This window comes from Phoca vitulina, unplaced genomic scaffold (genome assembly GCF_004348235.1).
Source record: "Phoca vitulina isolate PV1807 unplaced genomic scaffold, GSC_HSeal_1.0 scaffold58, whole genome shotgun sequence".
NCBI classification, from domain to species: Eukaryota; Metazoa; Chordata; class Mammalia; order Carnivora; family Phocidae; genus Phoca; species Phoca vitulina.
In genome coordinates, this window is record NW_022589761.1 from 7,731,305 (window position 1) to 7,750,876 (window position 19,572).

The following is a 19,572-nucleotide window of genomic DNA, read 5'->3' on the forward strand; positions in this document are numbered from 1 at the left end:
TTTTGTTCATTAAGCATAATGCCCTTAAGTTCCATCCAAGTTGTTGCATGTATCAATAGCTAATTCCATTTTATTGATGGGTATTATTCTATTGTGTATATGTGTTCTGTGTTTTCTTAGATTCTGTGTTTGTCTTGTTTGGCATCTATTCACCACAGGGCCAGTTGCATTAAGTATATTTTCTTATTTTCTGTATTCTTGATCTGGCATTTGGGAGCCTTACAGATCTGGAGAGAGAGTCCCTCCAAGGGCTAGCCAATTCTTAGAAATAGCAAGGGGCTTAGCAAGAAACATGTCTTTTACATATAAATCAACCAAACCAGAGTCTATATATCCCAACCATCTCCTTATCTACCTCAAGTCAATACTTCCTCTACCCTATATCATCTCAGAGACAGATACCAGGCAACTAGAGACCACTACTATGTTAAAATTCAACTGGGTAAAATTTAAAGATCTCCCTGGCTTTATTCAACATTCCTTAATTGGGTAGCATTCAATCTAGCAGATAAAAAGGAGTTCCAAAGAACCATACAAAGCAAGAGATTTTATAGTCAGAAGGGAACAGGAACAAGGAAATTGTACTAGGCAAATAAATAAATAAATAAATAAATAAATAAATAAATAAATATCAGATTTGTTATTGCAAGGTTACTTTCCTTTAGGGGCTAGCAGGAGTCCATTAAGCAGATTACCTAATTAATGCTGATCAGGCAATTCCTGAATGACTGGTTTAAGATTCCATTTCTGGGAGAGCTACACACCTATCAGAATGGCTAAAATATTGTGACAACAGCAAATGTGGGTGAGGATGTGGAGAACTAGATCACCCATACATTGCAGTATATATAATATAGTAATACAGTACATCCACTCTTGAAAATAGTTTGACAGTTTCTTATAAAACCCCAAATGCGCTTACCGTATGACTCAGCAATGGAACTCTTACGCATTTCTCACAGAGAACTGGAAACTGTGTTCACACAAAATCTGTACACGAATGTTCATATTAATTTTATTCATTATAGCCAAAATTGGGAAATAATTCAAATATCCTTAAATGGAGGAATAGTTTTTAAAATTGTGGCACATTAAAAACAACAACAACAACAAAACAAAAAGCAAAAAAATTGTGGTATATTCACACCATGGAATACTATTCAACCATTGGTACATGCAACAACTTGGACGGATTTCAAGGCAATTATGCAAAAAGAAAAGAAAAAAGAGCCAGTCACAAGATCTACATATTGTATGATTCCATTTATATAGCATTCTTGAAATTTAAAAAATTAGTGAAATGGTGAACAGATTAATAGTTGCAGGGTTTAAAGATGTGGGAAGGGGTGGGCATGGCTATAAAGTGGTAGCATCAAGGTAGCCTTGTGGTGATTAAACAGTTTTGTATATTGTGGTGGCTACAAGAAACTTACACACATGATAAAATTATACAGAATAGTTACATACAGAAATAAGTGCATATAAAACTGGTAAAATCTTTTTTTGATATTGGACTATAGTTATGCAAAATATTACCATTGAGGGTAACTGAGTGCAGAGTACATGGGACCTTCCTCTATGATTATAGATTGAAGAAAATGATTACCTTGAACTTATAGAATTATATAAATTAAGTGATAATCAAAATAAAACATAAGAAACAGATGAGGTAAATCTTACAGAAAATTTATAGTCATAAATATACATATTAGAAAAGAAGAAATGGTAAAAATCAATGAAACAAAAATTCACCTAAATTTTAAAAATTGCATTAAATTAAACCAAAAGTTAAGTAAGAAAATAATAAAAACAGAAAAATAAATAAATACATAAAAAAGAAAACAGCCACACAACAGAGACTACCAAGAAAGCGAGAAGTCATTCTTTCAAAAGATCAATAAACCACTACAAAAACTAATTAAGTGAAAAAGAAAAGGCACAAATAACCAAGAGCAGGAATATAATGTACAATATAATGCAGATTTTAGAAAGAATAAGATTATACCTACTGATCTGAAGGGATGTACAAGATAGACTGTTGCTTGAGCAAAGAAAGTTAAGAGAAAACAATGCATAGCGTGGTGCCATTTATTTATTTATTTATTAAAGATTTTATTTATTTATTTGAGAGAGCGAGAACGAGAGAGCGAGCACATGAGAGGGGGGACGGTCAGAGGGAGAAGCAGATTCCCTGCTAACCATTACCCGGGACTCCGGGATCATGACCTGAGCCGAAGGCAGTCGCTTAACCAACTGAGCCACCCAGGCGCCCGCCATTTATTTATTTTTTAAGTGATCTCTGCGCCTAATGTGGGGCTCGAACTCATGACCTCCGAGATCAAGAGTCAGATGCTCCACCAACTGAGCCAGACAGTTGCCCCAAGCTTTGTGCCATTTAAAAACTTGAATAAGGACAAATCAGATTGACATGTGTGATGTTGATATGAGCGGGGAGAAAGGTATGAAAAGATAAATAAGCTTTGTTGAAATTATAGATATGTCTGAAAGAATTGAGATGGGGCATGATATTTATTTATATGACCTCATTGTTTACTAGTTGTGAAAATATATTACTGCTGTAATTTTGGTAGAGGAATATAATAAAAGATACATTAAAAATGTATGCATATGTGGAACAGAAAGGTTTGGAATCACTTTTTCCTGTAAAAATTACCATAATTCGGTGTTCAAGAAAATCTCTCTCACAGGATCTGACTGAAGAGGAAATTATAGAAGAAGGAAAGATTTATGAGATCTTTGGTGAAGGACATTTCCTTCTGCAGAGTAGGACAACTTTCCCTGACAAACTAGAGCCTAATACTAGAGACACGGAAAAGCCCTAACTCCAGATACTTGGCTAACTACAGTAATCTCCTAAACTTTATCCTTCTATCATGTGCTTTGGTCAAGTAACTATTTCCCAGATGTGTTTATTTCTCACAAATGTTAATGACCATGAAGAGGAAAACGGTTTTCACGGTCAAACTAATTTGTGACACACTGGAATATACAAGTTGAACTCTGAGGCTTACTGTTTTCTATTTCTGGACTCTATTCTACTGCATTGACCTGTTTGTCTATCCTTAGACAAATACTACCGTCCTTATCGGCCTATCAGAGCTTTTTTTTTTTTTTAAGATTTTTTTATTTATTTGACAGGGAGAAAGACAGCGAGAGAGGGAACACAAGCAGGGGGAGTGGGAGAGGGAGAAGCAGGCTTCCCGAGGAGCAGGGAGCCCGATGCGGGGCTCGATCCCAGGACCCTGGGATCATGACCTGAGCCGAAGGCAAACGCTTAACGACTGAGCCACCCAGGCGCCCCGGCCTATCAGAGCTTTATAGCGAGGCTTGAACTCAGATGCCACAAGTCCTCCAATTGGTTCCTTTTCAATACTGATTTTTAACTATTCTAGGTCTTTGGGTTTCTAGACAGTAGCTCCCCCCTTATCCACGGTTTCCCTTTCCGGGTTTCAGTTACCCACGGTCAGACCACAGTCCAGAAATAGCAACTGTAAAATTCCAGAAGTAAACACTTCGTAAGTTTTAACTCGTGAGCCGTTCTGTGTAGTGTGATGAAGTCCCACTCAGGACGTGTCCCTTTGTCTAGTGTATCCACACTGCCTATGCCACCCGCCTGTTAGTCACTTAGCTGTCCAGGTTCTCGGATCAGCTGTTACGGTATCATAGCACCTGTGCTCAAGTGAGCCGTATTTTACCTAATAGCCCCAAAGCACGAGAGTAGTGGTGCTGGCAATTTGGATATGTCAACGAAAAGCTGTAAAGTACTTCCTTTAAGTGAAAAGGTGCAAGTTCTTGACTTAATAAGGAGAGAACAGAAAAAAAATCCAGTTCTTTTTTTGTTTTGTTTTGTTTTGAAGATTTTATTTATTTATTTGACAGAGAGAGTGCGCGAGAGCAGGAACACAAGCACGGGGAGTGGGAGAGGGAGAAGCAGGAAAAATCCGGTTCTGTACTAGCTGCAGTTTCAGGCATTCACTGAGGGTCTTGGAACCATATCCCTTGAAGATAAGGCAGTGGGGCCGGGGGAGGACTACAGTACAAATTTTAGAATAATTTTACCAATTAAAAATAAAAAAAAAGTGCTGGTATTTTGACTGGGGTGGCACTGAATCTGTAGATACTTTGGGGAAGATTGACTAAAGATACCGAGTTTCCAACCCACAGCCATGGTATCTCCATTTATTTAAATCTTGTCTAACTTCTCTCAGCAATGTTTTGCAGTTTTCCATATAAAGGTCTTTCATATCTTTTATTACACTACTCCTAAGTATTTTGTATTCTTTGATATTATTTTTTTTTTTTTAAGATTTTATTTATTTATTTGACAGAGAGAGACACAGCGAGAGAGGAAACACAAGCAGGGGGAGTGGGAGAGGGAGAAGCAGGCTTCCCGCTGAGCAGGGAGCCCGATGCGGGGCTCGATCCAATGACCCTGGGATCATGACCTGAGCCGAAGGCAGACGCTTAACGACTGAGCCACCCAGGCGCCCCTCTTTGCTATTACTATAAACTGTATTTTTGTTTCATTTTACAATTGTACATTGCTCATATAAAGTGTTGCTTTATTTATGGTCAATTGATTTTTTTTGAAAGATTTTACTTATTTGAGGGGCGCCTGGGTGGCTCAGTTGGTTAAGCAACTGCCTTCGGCTCAGGTCATGATCCTGGAGTCCTGGGATCGAGTCCCGCATCGGGCTCCCTGCTCAGCAGGGAGTCTGCTTCTCCCTCTGACCCTCCCCCCTCTCATGCTCTCTGTCTCTCATTCTCTCTCTCTCAAATAAATAAATAAAATCTTTAAAAAAAAAAAAAAGATTTTACTTATTTGACACAGAGAGAGAGCAGTAGAGGGAAAGGGAGAAGTAGACTCCCCACTAAACAGGAAGAAAGATGTGCGACTTGAACCCAGGACCCCGGGATCATGACCTGACCCGGAGGCAGATGCTTAACCGACTGAGCCACCCAGGCACCACATGGTCAATTGATTTTTTTTTTTATAAAAGTGCCAAAGCACCTATTGGAGATGAAAGTCTTTTTTTAACAAAAAGTACTGGAGCAACTGAGTATCTGTGTGAGGGGAACACACACACACACACACACACACAGAATCAAAAAAACAAAACAGAAACCTCAACCTGTACTTTATCCCATACACAAATATTAATTCTAGGTGAATCACATACCTAAGTTAAAAGCTAAGACTATCAAGCATCTGGAAGAAAACAGGATTTTCTATATAATCTTTAATCATTGAGCTGCGTTTAGTTCTTTATTAAAGAACGTAATCTGTATGATGTAAGTCTGTTGATAGTTACTGAATCTTATTTTATGATTCAGCATGTGGTCTATTGTAGTGTTTCCTATATAATAGACAAGCAAGTATATTCTGTGGTAGAGAGTGTACAGAGAGTATCATTAAATAAATATCAAGTAGGTAAAGTTGGTTGAGAGTATTGTTTAAATCTTTGGCATTCAGGGCTTTTCAGATTTTAATCCATCCAGAAAAGTCCTAAGTATCATTGTAGGCTCTCATTTCTCTTTATCTCCATGGTCTCTTCATCTATATTCCTTCATCCTCATCGCTATAACATGCACTGCACTTAGGTATGGAAAGTCACACAGCAATCTGTTCACTTAAAAGGGGGTTATTTCCGTCAGAAATTCAGTTCAATGCTTCGTCTCCACCACTCTTAGATAGTCCCATATAAAAGTATGATTTTTATCTTGTCAAGGTTTTTCTTGCAGTCATGGCAGTGAAGGTTTTCATATTCGTCTACGCTCTAATTGCAATCAAAGTTGAAATTCTGTGGATAAGCTCCTTCCCACCTCCCCCTACACCCTTATACTAATATGCATGGCAGTAATTGCATTCATTACCTTTGTTTTAAAGACTCTTCAAGTGAGAAGTAGACAGGATATAAATGGATGAATGCAGTGCTTTTGCAGCAGGTAGGATAACTCTTTTTATTTACAAAATAAATCCCATTCTGTCAAATACCGCTAAGAACAAGAATTGTGCATTTAGAGGGCGCCTGGGTGGCTCAGTTGGTTAAGCGACTGCCTTCGGCTCGGGTCATGGTCCTGGAGTCCCGGGATCGAGTCCCGCATCGGGCTTCCTGCTCGGCGGGGAGTCTGCTTCTCCCTCTGACCCTCCCCCCTCTGATGTGCTCTCTCTCTCTCATTCTCTCTGTCTCAAATAAATAAATAAAAAATAAAAAAAAAAAAATCTAAAAAAAAAAAAAAAAAAGAATTGTGCATTTAGAAGGCATTGGGGCTTGATAGTATATTTTCACTTATAGTGCTTTAGTTATTTGAACTCTAGAAATTCCATGTCAGTTATCTTGTGTTGTATTCCAAGAATTCCTTGCTGTCCCAATCCATTTGGTTCCTGAGCTTCTGATACTAAGGGATACGATGTTATCTAAATCAATTTGATTTTCGTTTCAGAAAGCAAATAGCAAGTTTGGATAAGGGTTTATCAGAAACATTTTGTTCCTAAATCCAGATTGTGACAGGTATTTATTTTCTTTCAATAGATGACTAGATTTGATGTGCGCATTTATAACATTGCATGTTTTCATAACCAATTCTGGGCATATTATCTTTTTGTGTTCTTTTAGCAAGTTTTAACATTAGGATTATAGGGGCGCCTGGGTGGCTCAGTCGTTAAGCATCTGCCTTCGGCTCGGGTCATGATCCCAGGGTCCTGGGATCGGGCCCAGCATCGGGCTCCCCGCTGCACGGGAAGCCTGCTCTCCCTCTCCCACTCCCTCTGCTTGTGTTCCCTCTCTCGCTGTGTCTCTCTCTGTCAAAAAATAAATAAAATCTTTAAAAAGAAATACTGGTTAACATTAGGATTATAAATTCATAGAAATAGATAAGTTGCTGTCTCAGTCTGTGTCCTGAAAGAGTTCCTAAAACATTTCATAGATTTCATCTATTAAATATATATAATTTGGTGTCTCCCTTAATATAGCTGTGTGGCATTTGAAGTAATTTTAGTGTAATTTAAAAATGTTCCTTTTGGAGGGGAATCTATTAAGATTTTACACCTCTGCTGTAGTCAATTCTGTGTCAGTTCAATTTCTTTATAAAAATCCCATATGTGGGGCACCTGGGTGGCTCAGTCATTAAGCGTCTGCCTTAGGCTCAGGTCATGATCCCAGGGTCCTGGGATGGAGCCCCCCATCAGGCTTCCTGCTCGGCGGGAAGCCTGCTTCTCCCTCTCCCACTCCCCCTGCTTGTGTTCACTCTCTCACTGTGTCTCTCTCTCTCTCAAATAAATAAATAAATAAATAAATAAATAAATAAATAAAATAAAAATCCCATACTTTGTCCAGATTTTCAGATATGGTATAAAAATACCTATAGTAGTTTTGTTTTTTTAATTGTGATAAAATTCATATACTATTATATTCACCCTTTTAAAGTATACTGTTCAGTGGTTTTTAGTACATATTCACAAAGTTGTGCAATCTACACCACAAATCTCAGAACACTGTCATTAACCAAAAAGATAAAATCCTTTTAATTACATATGTAGTTGTTTCAATTTCACAATCCTGTTCATCTATCATCCTTACTTCCCCAAACAAATGACTAAGGTGTGTCTACTTTTTTTTCTGTCAAATAATCAAATTTTCTATTTCAGTTTGTTTACTTTTTTCATTTATTTCTGTATAATAATGACTTTCTCTACCCACATTTTAGGCTTATTTTTGCTTATTTAAGCTCCTTGAGTTCTATATTGAGTTTATTAATGACCTGTCTAGTATTTTAATATATACATGCAAACTGGTTTATAAAACTTCCAATACAACCTGCCATTCACAGGTTTTTCAATTGTGTTTTCATTCACATTTAAATAATATGTATATTAAGGACTTAGTTCCCTGACCCATGTTAATCAATAGGGAGCACGGACTTAAATTTTAGATATTTGATGGCTATCTATTGTTACTGTTTTCTCCATTCTGGTCAAACACTGTGGCCTCTATATTTTCTGTTTTTGGCAGGGGCGGGGAACTAATTATTAGGAAAAATATTCTTATCTCTTCCTATTTTTTGACAGCTGTGCTTTCAACTACTCATCATTATATCCACAGGGTTTCAGACTGGCATTAATCTTTTGTGCAAGCATAGAAGATGAAGTCTGAAGAAAGACTATTCACAAATTCTTTTTTTTCCTCTTAAAATTCCATGATGAATAATGAGTGATGAGAAAAGCTTTCCTAGGGGCGCCTGGGTGGCTCAGTCGGTTAAAAAGGTTGCCTTCAGCTCAGGTCATGATCCTGGAGTCCCAGGATTGAGCCCCACATCGGGCTCCCTGCTCAGCAGGGAGCCTGCTTCTCCCTCTGCCCCTCACCCTGCTTGTGCTCTCTCTCTCAAATAATTAAAATAAAAATCTTAAAAAAAGAAAAGCTTTCCTATACTAATTACGTTCATTTCTCTCTTTTTTTTCATTAGGAATTCTTTGATTTAGACAAAGGTAAGCAACATGGCTAAAATCCTTTCCACAAATAGGAGCGCCTGGCTGGCTCAGTCGGAAGAGTGTGTGTCTCTTGATTTTAGGGTCATGAGTTCAAGCCCCACATTGGGTACAGAGATTACTTAAATAAACTTAAAAAAAAATCCTTTCCACAAATAATAATGAAGATAACTATGAAAATGAGTATCAATGATAATAGTGGACAACTTTTACTAAACATTTACTATGTAACAGGAATAGTTCTAAGCACTTTACATTTATTAATTCATTGAATCCTCACAACAAATGAATACATACAGCATGATTATCTTTAATAATATATAAGAAATAAATTGCCACTAACATATAAGAGTAAAAAATAAAAACAAAACAAAACTAGAAGGATAAACAACACTTTGATAACAGTGGTTCATTATCTTTCTAGTACGAGATGGGGGTGGATAAAAAGGAACAAAACAGTTTACAGGGAGAAAATGTGCATAATTTCAGCAATAAATAGATGTTTTCAAAGAAAGAAACAAACATTCAAAGATAAATTTGGGGTCATAGTAATCAGGGCATATTTCTTTCATAACTGCAAATGTTTAGATGCAAACAGGACATGAGTAATAAAGTCGTTTTGAAAAATCATTAAGTATATATAACTCATTTTAAAAATCTGTATTTATTGAAATGGCAACCATATTTTTTGGCATGACCAAAACAGGTGAAGGGATAACATGCATGCATACCATGACTTTAAAAACAAAGTCTGGGAGGTTTGCTCTATCAACTTAAGAGTAGTCATTGATAGTTGCTATGATTACTGTTAATCTTGGTTTTTAGTTGCTGGTTTTCTGATTTTCTGTTTTATGTAAGAAAATACAAATTTGTGAAATGAAACACAAGATTAATACTGACTTCAAAAACAAGGTTATAATTCTACAATTAAAAAATACAAAATCACACAATTTTAAACAGTGTGATACTGGTGTAAGCACAAATACATAGATCAGAGAAGAAAAAAATACAAGCAAACATAAACAAGAATATAATGTCTCACCAAGAAGGTAGAATGAAATAATAGGCAAGAAAAGAATTATTGAACTGCCCTTAGTACAAGATTGGGGAACGGGGATGGGTAAATGTCAATTTAGAATCTTAATTCATAACTTAGAGTGAAAAACATTTGAATTAAAAAGAAATATAAAATAAAATTTAAAAACAAAAAATAGTGAAAGCGAACTATCAAACGTGAATTTTTTTTGTTTAAAATATTAGGAAGGTAACAGGAGCTTTAACTTTTGTTACTCATCAGTGTGAATTCCCTGGTGACGAATGAGATCTGAGCCACTACTAAATGCCTTCCCGCATTCCTTACAGTTATAGGGCTTTTCACCAGTATGAATTCTCAGATGTCGCGTAAGGTTTGAGCATTTATTAAAGGCCTTTCCACATTCACTACATTCATACGGTTTTTCATCTGTATGTATTCTCTGATGTTGAAAAAGTTGTGAGTTCTGAGTAAAGGCCTTCCCACATTCAAGACATTCAAAGGGTTTCTCACCAGCATGAATTCTCTGATGTTGACGAAGTTGTGAGCTCTGAGTAAAAGCTTTCCCACATTCCTTACAATCATAGGGTTTCTCCCCAGTGTGAATTCTCTGATGATTAGTAAGCGCCGAGCCACTACTAAAGGCCTTCCCACATTCCTTGCACTCATAGGGTTTTTCACCAGTATGAATTCTCTGATGCTGAACAAGCTTTGAGCTCTGAGTAAAAGCTTTGCCACATTCTTTACATTCATAGGGTTTCTCACCTGTATGAATTCTGACATGTTGAAAAAGTTGTGAGCTCTTAGTAAAGGCTTTCCCACATACTTTACATTCATAGGGTTTTTCACCAGTGTGAATTCTCTGATGGTCAATAAGATTTGAGCAATAGCTAAAGGCCTTCCCACATTCCTTACATTCATAGGGCTTCTTACCAGTATGAATTCTCTGATGCTGAGAAAGGTATGAGCTACAACTGAAAGCCTTGCCACATTCCTTACATTCAAAGGGTTTTTCACCAGTATGAATTTTCAGATGTCGAGTAACATGGGAGCCACAGCTAAAGAATTTCCCACACTCCTTACATTCGTAAGATTTTTCACCAATATGAATTCTCTGGTGTTGAATAAACTGTGAATTCTGACTAAAAACCTTTCCACATTTCTTACATTCATAGGGTTTCTCTTCATTGTTAATTATTTGCTGTAGAGTAAAGAATGTCTGTTGAATAAATGTGGGCATGTATTCATGAGTGAATATTTCTTGGCTGAAATGCCCACTTTGATATCCCAGTTGTTTTTCAAAGTGGTTTCTATATTCCAAAATGTCTCTAAAACTGGAGTACTCAAGGCCATGCTTTGTAAGCCCCATTATCTCCCTCTGGCAAGATTCTATTTCATAAACTTCCTTCTTCAGAGACAGTAACTTGGTTTCACACATTGATTCCAGATCTGAAAGAAAATGAAATGTTAAATATTCTTACCACCCCACTCCCACCACCCATTTATGAAAACTTAAACTTTTATAATAGAAATGGAAAAATTAAAGTGAAAAGAGTATCTGGTGGTAAATGACATACAGTTCTCAAGTATATCTGTTTAGCCTGAAAATAGACCCCAAAACTGCACTGAAATTAATGAGATATAATGCAGAATGTGAGGGAGGAGACTACAGAAAAAGGAAACCACAACGATTCTCAAATATTGATGGGGATCAGAATCATAAGGAAAGGATGGTAAATACACACTACTGGGCATATGAAAAGATGACAAGTCCTATATACATCTATATAAGCATGCATGTATGAACACGTAAGAAACCATCATACTATACGTATCACAAAAAGTGGATAATTTGCTGACCTCCATTAAAGGTTTCTGGAGAGGAACAAATGCACATGGGGAAGATTTCTGGGCTCTGTAGTATGATAAAGAATAAATTTGGTCTTTGTCCTTGGTTTCTAACACAGAGCTTCAAAAACCCTTGGAACTCCCTGAGTGATAGGAATGTTTTTTGCTATGCCAATGAGGTGATTCACAGCAGATCCCTAGATAGCTGCAGGATGGGGACTGGTCACCAGAAAGACCTAGCATGTTATTAGAGGGTTGGGACCTTCAGCTACTGGCCTTCTGGGGAGGAGAGAAGAGCCAGAGATTGAGTGGCCAATGACTCACTCAATCATGCCAGTGTGAGTAAATCCCAATAAAAACTCTGTACACCAAAGCTCAGTGGACCTTTCTGGTTGGTGAACACACTTGATGTGCCAGGTAGGTGACACACTTTGGGAGAGGGTGTGGAACCTCTGTATCCAGAAGCCTACTAGACCTTGCCCTAAAATGTATCCTTCAGAGTAAAACTGCAACTATAAGTAAAAAGCTTTCTAGAGTTCTGTGAATCATTCCAGCAAATTATTGAACTTGCAGGAGCTGTGGAAATCCCCAAATTTATAGCCAGTTGCTCAGAAGTGTAAGTGTCTAAGAACTCTGAGACTTGCAGCTGGCATCTAAAAGTGAGGGCAGGGGCGCCTGGGTGGCTCAGTCAGTGAAGCATCTGCCTTTGGCCCAGGTCATGATCCCAGGGTCCTGGGATCGAACTCAGTGGGGAGTCTGCTTCTCCCTCTCCCCCCACTCTTGCTTGCTCTCTCTCTCTCAAATAAATATATAAAATCTTTAAAAAAGTAAAATAAAATAAAGCGAGGGCAGTCTTGCGTACAACTCTGCTATTAATCCGTAGGGTCTATGCTAACTCTGGGCAGTTAGGGTCAGAACTGCAGCACTCCCAGTTGTGATGGAAACTGAATAGGTTCCAAAGTAAGGATAGACTGGCGGAAATTTGAAAGAGATTACAGAGGGCTAGCCACAAGGGGCCAGAGCCTAGAGTCAGTCTAAGGTATTGAACTAAATTGATGTGAGTAGTAGATAGGGAAGACTCAGAATATGTTCTGTTCTGGTGATTCAGTCAAAATACTGTTTGCCTTGGAATTTTGTGATGCTGATCTTGGGAGAAGAGACTTATTCATGTACCACTGCAGTGGCTGAAAAGGAGGCAGCTAACGTTTAAGGCAAACAGGAAGAAAATAAGACACAGTGGAAAGTACTGTCATGGAAAAATGACAAGTGGAAGCAAGCTGAGAGAGTGGAATTCCAACTCACAGTCACTCACTGTATGTTCCTGGGCAATTATTTAACCTAAGTCCTCATTTCCTCATCTGCAAAAGGGAGATCATCTTTACCTCATGATTCCTGGGAGGGAAAGGAATAATGCCTGTAAATGTCTTTGAGTCAAGTGTTCAGTATTTGATAGCTATTATTACGAAAGAATTTCTTACCAAAAATGGGGATTTTAGGCAAATTAAATGGTTTGAAGACATCAAAATGGAGCCTACTGGAACAACTCAAGCCAGGAACAAGGAATTCTTTCTAGCATAATCTTTTTTCTCCTCTCCCCATAGAATATTTCAGCAATTTCCAGAGAGTTAAGCTCCTAAGTAACTTTTAAAAAAACTATCCACTTCTATGTCCACTGCCAATGGCCTCTCTTCCAAACCAGAATCATCTCTTACTCAGGCCACTGAGGTAGCCTCCCAACCCATCTCCCCACCAAGTTCTCACACTCTTTAATCTATTCAGCAACCAAAATTAATGTGGCCTGGCCTTCCACTGCTTGAAACCAAACTCCTCACACTCACTGGCAAAGACCAACTGATCTCCAATCCTGACTCACACTCCACGCTTGCTTGCTCACCAGCCCAGTAACCCTCCCTTTCTTTCAGTTCTTCAAACACACCAAGCTTTCCCCTCCTAGAAGGGCCTTCGCAGGGGTTCTTCCCTCCACTTGGAGTTTTCTTTTCTTTTTTTTTTTAAGATTTTATTCATTTATTTGAGAGAGAGAGCACGAGTGGGGGGGGGGGCAAAGGGAGAGGGAGAAGCAGCCTCCCCACTGACTGGGGAGGCCGATGTGGGCCTCAATCCCAGGACCCTGGATTCATGACCTGAGCCGAAGGCAGACACAACCGACTGAGCCACCGGGGCGCTCCTGGAGTTTTCTTAATACATTAAATAGTAAGACCTAATACTGAGCCTAGTACTATAGTAATTCTGAAATACTGATGAGCACAAATAATTTTTCATTATGTCTACATTAACCGTAAGATGATATGAAAATATCTGTGATTTCCATTCATGTCAAAGTCACAGGAACTATACAATACTGCTATGGTTTGTTCCATACACCACAGTAGGAAGATATGCAATTTTCAATTCGAGGTTAGTTAAATATAAAGTATTTTTTCCTTCTCTTTCAAGCTCATGGACTCCCTAAATTTTATTCCAAAGAATCCAAAATTAGCAACCTCCTTAAAAACATGATGTCACTCCTCCACTCAAATCACCTCATTCAGAATAGAATTCAAAGCCCATACCAAGGCCCCCAAGGCCCCAAATCATCTGCATGCACACCCCACCTCTCACGTGCACCTAGCACACAAACACACGTGCATCCTGCTACTTTGCTGATCTCCTTTCCCACAAGTCCCTCTTTGCTTCTTCTGTTCCAACCACAATGGTAGATGCCAAAAAGCTCCTAATTCAGGGACTTTGTTCTTCCTTTCCTTCTGCCTGAATCTCTTCTACCAGATATTTACAACACTTGTTCCCTCGCTTCCCTCAGGTTTCGGTTAAATTATCACCTCATCAAAGAGGCCTTCTCTAACCTCCCTTCACATCACTTACCACCATCTGACATTATAAACATATCTATTTTTTCTCTCTCACCTTCTAGAACATAGGCTCCAGAAGAGCAAAACTCTGAATGTTTTATTCAATGCTGTACTCCCAGCATTGGTCCCACTGGGACTAATACTTACTATACAGTAATGCTCTTCTGGAGCATTTAGGATAAGGTAAACACTTTATCCTAAATCTCGCCTCCTCTGACACCTCTTCCTTTCCATTATAGGCTTTTTCATTTTCCCCAACATTGTCATCATAGAAGGTGACTGCAATCACTTGCAAAACTCCCAACTATTCAGTATGGATTTTCCACTTCTGCATATTTAGCCACTGACTTTCTGCTAAGCCCCCTGATTCTCCTTACTAGATTCTACTTTGTGGAAATTATTCATGGATATATTTTAACACTACTTTTTGACTTCCAAGTTCTTTTTTTTTTTTTAAGATTTTATTTATTCATTTGACAGAGAGAGACAAAGCGAGAGAAGGAACACAAGCAGGGGGAGTGGGAGAGGGAGAAGCAGGCTTCCCGCGGAGCAGGGAGCCTGATGCGGGGCTCAATCCCAGGACCCTGGGATCATGATCCGAGCCGAAGGCAGACGCTTAATGACTGAGCCACCCAGGCGCCCCTGACTCCCAAGTTCTTAATAGGTGACATGATTAGCAAACGACAGCACCTGGCAGGCTCTCTTGCACAAATCAGTAAATGAAAAACACTGGGTAAAGAAATAATGCACAACAAACTGATAAAACAAGTCACTGGCAAGTAATATTCATGAAGACCAGTACTTGGAGGAGGGGCTGTGCATACATACATGCATGCATGCACACACCGAAAACATTTAAGAGGAAGAACAGCCAACAAGGAACTAAATCTAAAATATGGGTAAAAAAGTTTTATTGGAGGGGAAGTGAAGGGCTCACCCTACTTGAAATTATGAGGGTTGTTGGAGAAGAGTAGCAGAAAGAGTAGTAAGTGAGAGAAGGAATGAAACAGGTCGTTTGTAAACTCACGCTAAGAGGACTTGGTTTTTCCAACAAGCCTAGATAACATCTCAAAGGTGCTGAGTTTACCTGTAATGCCTTGCTCCTGCCCAATCATTTCTCACTCACCTGAACACAGGCCTCTTGTCAGCTCTCTGCCAACCATCCAGGGCTCTTTTCCTTGTTCCAATAAGGAGATAACTTGAGGCTTAGGAATGTAAAGTCCTGCTCACAAGAAAAGACATGGGACATGGTTACGCTGTGGGTAAACCAGATCCAGAAATCAGATCCAGTCCCTTGATGACAAAAGAGGAGACGCCACTACAGGAACAGCCAAAGAAAGAGGATGAAGCTTCTGCCACAGTCACTGGAGTTGCCCATTTCCAACTCTTCCTTTTCATTGCAGCTCAAACCACTTATTTGGGAATAGGGAGCAGAAATTCAGCCGGTAACTCGAAAAGCAGCTGGGAAATTCACTGTGGAAGAAACATTCCAAGAAGAACTCTAAATTACTGGTATAGAAGCCCTTACCCATTGACAGCAGATTGCTGTAGGTCTCCAACATCACATCCCTGTACAAGGCCCTCTGACCAGGGTCCAGGCACTCCCACTCCTCCTGGGAGAAGTCTATAGACACATCACTGAACACCACTGATCCCTGAAACAATAAACATATGTATTACTTGTGTAATAAGAGAAGTAATTCAGAGACTATTGCACTTGTATTGTGGGGTAAAGCAAATGAGGGACTGTATTGGTATCACTCAGAATCAGTACCTTTGGATCTTAAAAATAGATGCAAGAGTAATTAGTTTATTTTATAATAACATATCTAGAGGGCGCCTGGCTGGCTCAGTTGGTAGAGCATGTGACTCTTGATCCTGGGGTTTTAAGTCTGAGCCCTATGTTGGGTGTAGAGGTTACACCCAAAAATAAAATCTTAAAGAAAATCTATGAATAAACTTAACCAAAGATGTGAAAGACCCATGCTCTGGAAACTATAAAACACTGATGAAAGAAATTGCAGACAACATAAATAAATGGAGACATTCCATGCTCATGGACTGGAAGAACAAATACTGTTAAAATGTCTATAGTATCCAGGGGCGCCTGGGTGGCTCAGTTGTTAAGTGGCTGCCTCCAGCTCAGGTCATGTTCCCAGGGTCCTGGGATTGAGCCCCGCATCGGGCTCTCTGCTCAGTGGGAGGCCTGCTTCTCCCTCTCCCAACCCCCCTGCTTGTGTTCCCTCTCTCGCTGTCTCTCTCTCTCTGTTAAATAAATAAATAAAAGCTTCTAAAAAAATGTCTACAGTATCCAAAGCAATCTACAGATTTAATGTAATCCCTATCAAAATACCAACAGTATTTTTCACAGAACTAAAATAAACATTCCTAAAGTTTGTATGGAACCAGAAAAGGCTCAGAATAGCCAAAGCAATCTTGAAAAGGAAAAAAAAACTGGAGGTATCACAATTCCAGACTTCAAGTTAAATTATAAAGCTGTAATAATCAAAACAATATGGAACGGGCACAAAAATAGACACACAGATCAACGGAACAGAACAGAAAGCCCAGAAATAAACCCAAAATTATGTGGCCAACCTCTGACAAAAGAGGAAAGAATATACAATGGGGAAAAGACAGTCTCTTCAATAAATGGTGTTGGGAAGACTCAACAGCTACTTGCAAAAGAATGAAACTGGACCACTTTCCTACAAGATACACAAAAACAAACTCAAAATGAATTAAAGACCTAAACGTGAGACCTAAAACCATCAAAATCCTAGAAGAGATCACAGGCAGTAACTTCTCTGACATCGGCTATAACATCATCTTTCTAGATATGTCTCCTGAGACGAGGGAAATAAAAGAAAAAATAAACTATTGGGACTACGTCAAAATAAAAAGTTTCTGCACAGCAAAGGAAACAACAAAACTAAAAGGCAACCTACTGAATGGGAGAAGATATTTGCAAATGACATATCTGATAAAGGGTTAGTCTCCAAAATATATAAAGGACTGATACAACTCAACACCCAAAACCAAATAATCCAATTATAAAATGGGCAAAAGACATGAGCAGACATTCCTCCGAGGAAGACATACAGATGGCCAACAGACACACGAAAAGATGCTCAACATCACTGGTCATCAGAGAAATGCAAATCAAAACCATAATGAGATATCACCTCACACCTGTCAGAACGGCTAAAATGAACAACCAAGAAACAACAGGTGTTGGTGAGGATGTGGAGAACAAGGAATGTTCTTGCACTTGGTAGGAATGCAAACCGGTGCAGCCACTGTGGAAGACAGTTTGGAAGTTCCTCAGAAAATTAAAAATACAACTACCCTATGATCCAGTAATTGCATTACTGAATACTAATTCAAAGGGATACATGCACCCCTATGCTTATATAGCAGCATTATTTGTAATACCCAAATTATGGAAGCAACCTAACTGTCCACTGATAGGTGAATGGATAAAGATGTGGTATTTATACAGACAATGGAATATTATTCAGCCATAAAAAGAATGAAATCTTGCCACTGCAACAACATGGATGGATCTAGAGAGTATAATGCTAAGCAAAATAAGCAAGTCAGAGAAAGACAAATACCATATAATTTCACTCATAAGTCAAATTTAAAAAATAAAACAAACCAACAAAGGAAAAAGAGAGAGACAAACAAACAAACAAACAAAAAAGACTCTTAACTATAGAGAAAAAACAGATGGTTACCAGAGCAGAGGTGGTCGGGGGGATGGGTGAAATAAATGAAGGGGATTAAGAGTACACTTATCTTGGACGAACACTGAGTAATATATGGAATTGTTGAATCACTATATTGTACACCTGAAATGAATATAACATTGTATGTTAACTAGAACAAAAAGGTTAATCAGTTTATTTTATATTGAAAACAAACAAGTTCCTGACTTTATCTATTGAAAAGGCCTACAAATAATAATGCATCCAGTAGGAATAAGTACCCCTAGTGTCTAGATTGTAGTCCCTAAGTATTATATTCAAATAAAAGGAACCAAGATCCTTTGGGGAAAGAGATGATTTCAGGATTGAGTCAGAAATGCCAGGATGAGACTGAACATTCTGTTATATCAGAAAGCAAGAGCGCTATCAAAAACTATTAGAATCATGTTACATGAACTCAGGCACCAACTTGAAGAGCCTCTCAATGGCTAAAAATGGTATAATCTGAGGATCCAGTATAATGGACCTATAGATAAAAAAATGTTTAAATCATGAGCTCCTAACAACAATGAATAAAAAACTACTGGTCACCTTTTTAGGATTCTAAGAAACCAACTCATTATTCAAATATTCTTTCCTAGACAGACTATCTTTCAGGGTAACCAAACAGTTGATGAGAAGTTTTACTTTATAAAGAGTATTTCAGGGGCGCCTGGGTGGCTGTCGGTTAAGCATCTGCCTTTGACTCAGGTCATGATCCCAGGGTCCTGGGATCGAGCCTCACATCGGGCTCCCTGCTCAGCAGGGAATCTGCTTCTCCCTCTCCCTCTGCCTCTCTCCCCAGCACTCCCTCTCTCTCAAATAAATAAAATCTTAAAAAAATAAAAATAAAAAATAAAGAGTATTTCACCTAATCTATGAAGGAGGAATGACAATTAAAATATCATTCTGCAACCTCTAATCTAGACAGTAATCATCGATGGTGGATAACATTACAAAAAGAAAGAGTACCAGATATAATGTGTCTTCTGATGGAATCACATATCACCACATGTGACATATTTATGACAAAAAAAAAAAAAATCTCAACTGAATCTGACCAAGCATCTAGACTTAACTACCAATTTTCAGGAAACAGTTAAATGATGCCACAGAGATGCAATCAGCAAAATCCAAACAGTGGACAAATGAACCATTTTTTTTCTTTTCTAACAAAAACATACACAGAAAGAAAATAGATGGAAGGGGTACCTGCAAAATAAGAGACTCAAAAGACCTCAATGAACTGCAGTGCACAGTCCTTATTTGGATTCTAATTCAAATAAACAATTATTCAAAATTTGAACACTGGCTAGATATTGATGATATTAACAAATTATTTCTAACTTTTCTAGAGGCAATAATGGCATAATGGTTGTTTCCAAAAATAATCCTTGTCTTTTAGAAATACATACCAATTTGTATTTGCTTCAAAATAATCCTGTGTGTAGAAGTGAGGGCAGGGTAGTGCGCAAAGAAGAAACAGGTATCAGTATAAATGAAACAAGATTGACTCAGATTTGAAGCTGAATGGTGAGTATATGGTAGTTCATAACTCCTCTACTTTCC

The 19,572-nt window shown here is 38.4% G+C and overlaps 1 protein-coding gene across 7 annotated transcripts in view; it reads right to left on the minus strand.

Annotated features, from left to right (window-relative positions):
- ZFP30 (ZFP30 zinc finger protein) overlaps positions 1-19,572 on the minus strand; it is a 44,761-nt gene that overhangs the window by 11,394 nt on the left and 13,795 nt on the right. For 3 of the 7 annotated variants that reach the window (XM_032390313.1, XM_032390315.1, XM_032390314.1), the window contains 3 exons: positions 15,783-15,909; positions 15,381-15,476; positions 8,811-10,988 (listed from right to left, as the gene is read on the minus strand). In XM_032390313.1, the coding sequence (XP_032246204.1) occupies positions 9,793-10,988; positions 15,381-15,476; positions 15,783-15,909 (1,419 nt within the window). In that variant the 3' untranslated portion in view covers positions 8,811-9,792. Of the gene's footprint in view, positions 1-8,810; positions 10,989-15,380; positions 15,728-15,782; positions 15,910-19,572 lie in introns of those variants that run through there. The other 4 variants (XM_032390318.1, XM_032390316.1, XM_032390317.1 and 1 more) reach the window with 2 other exon arrangements.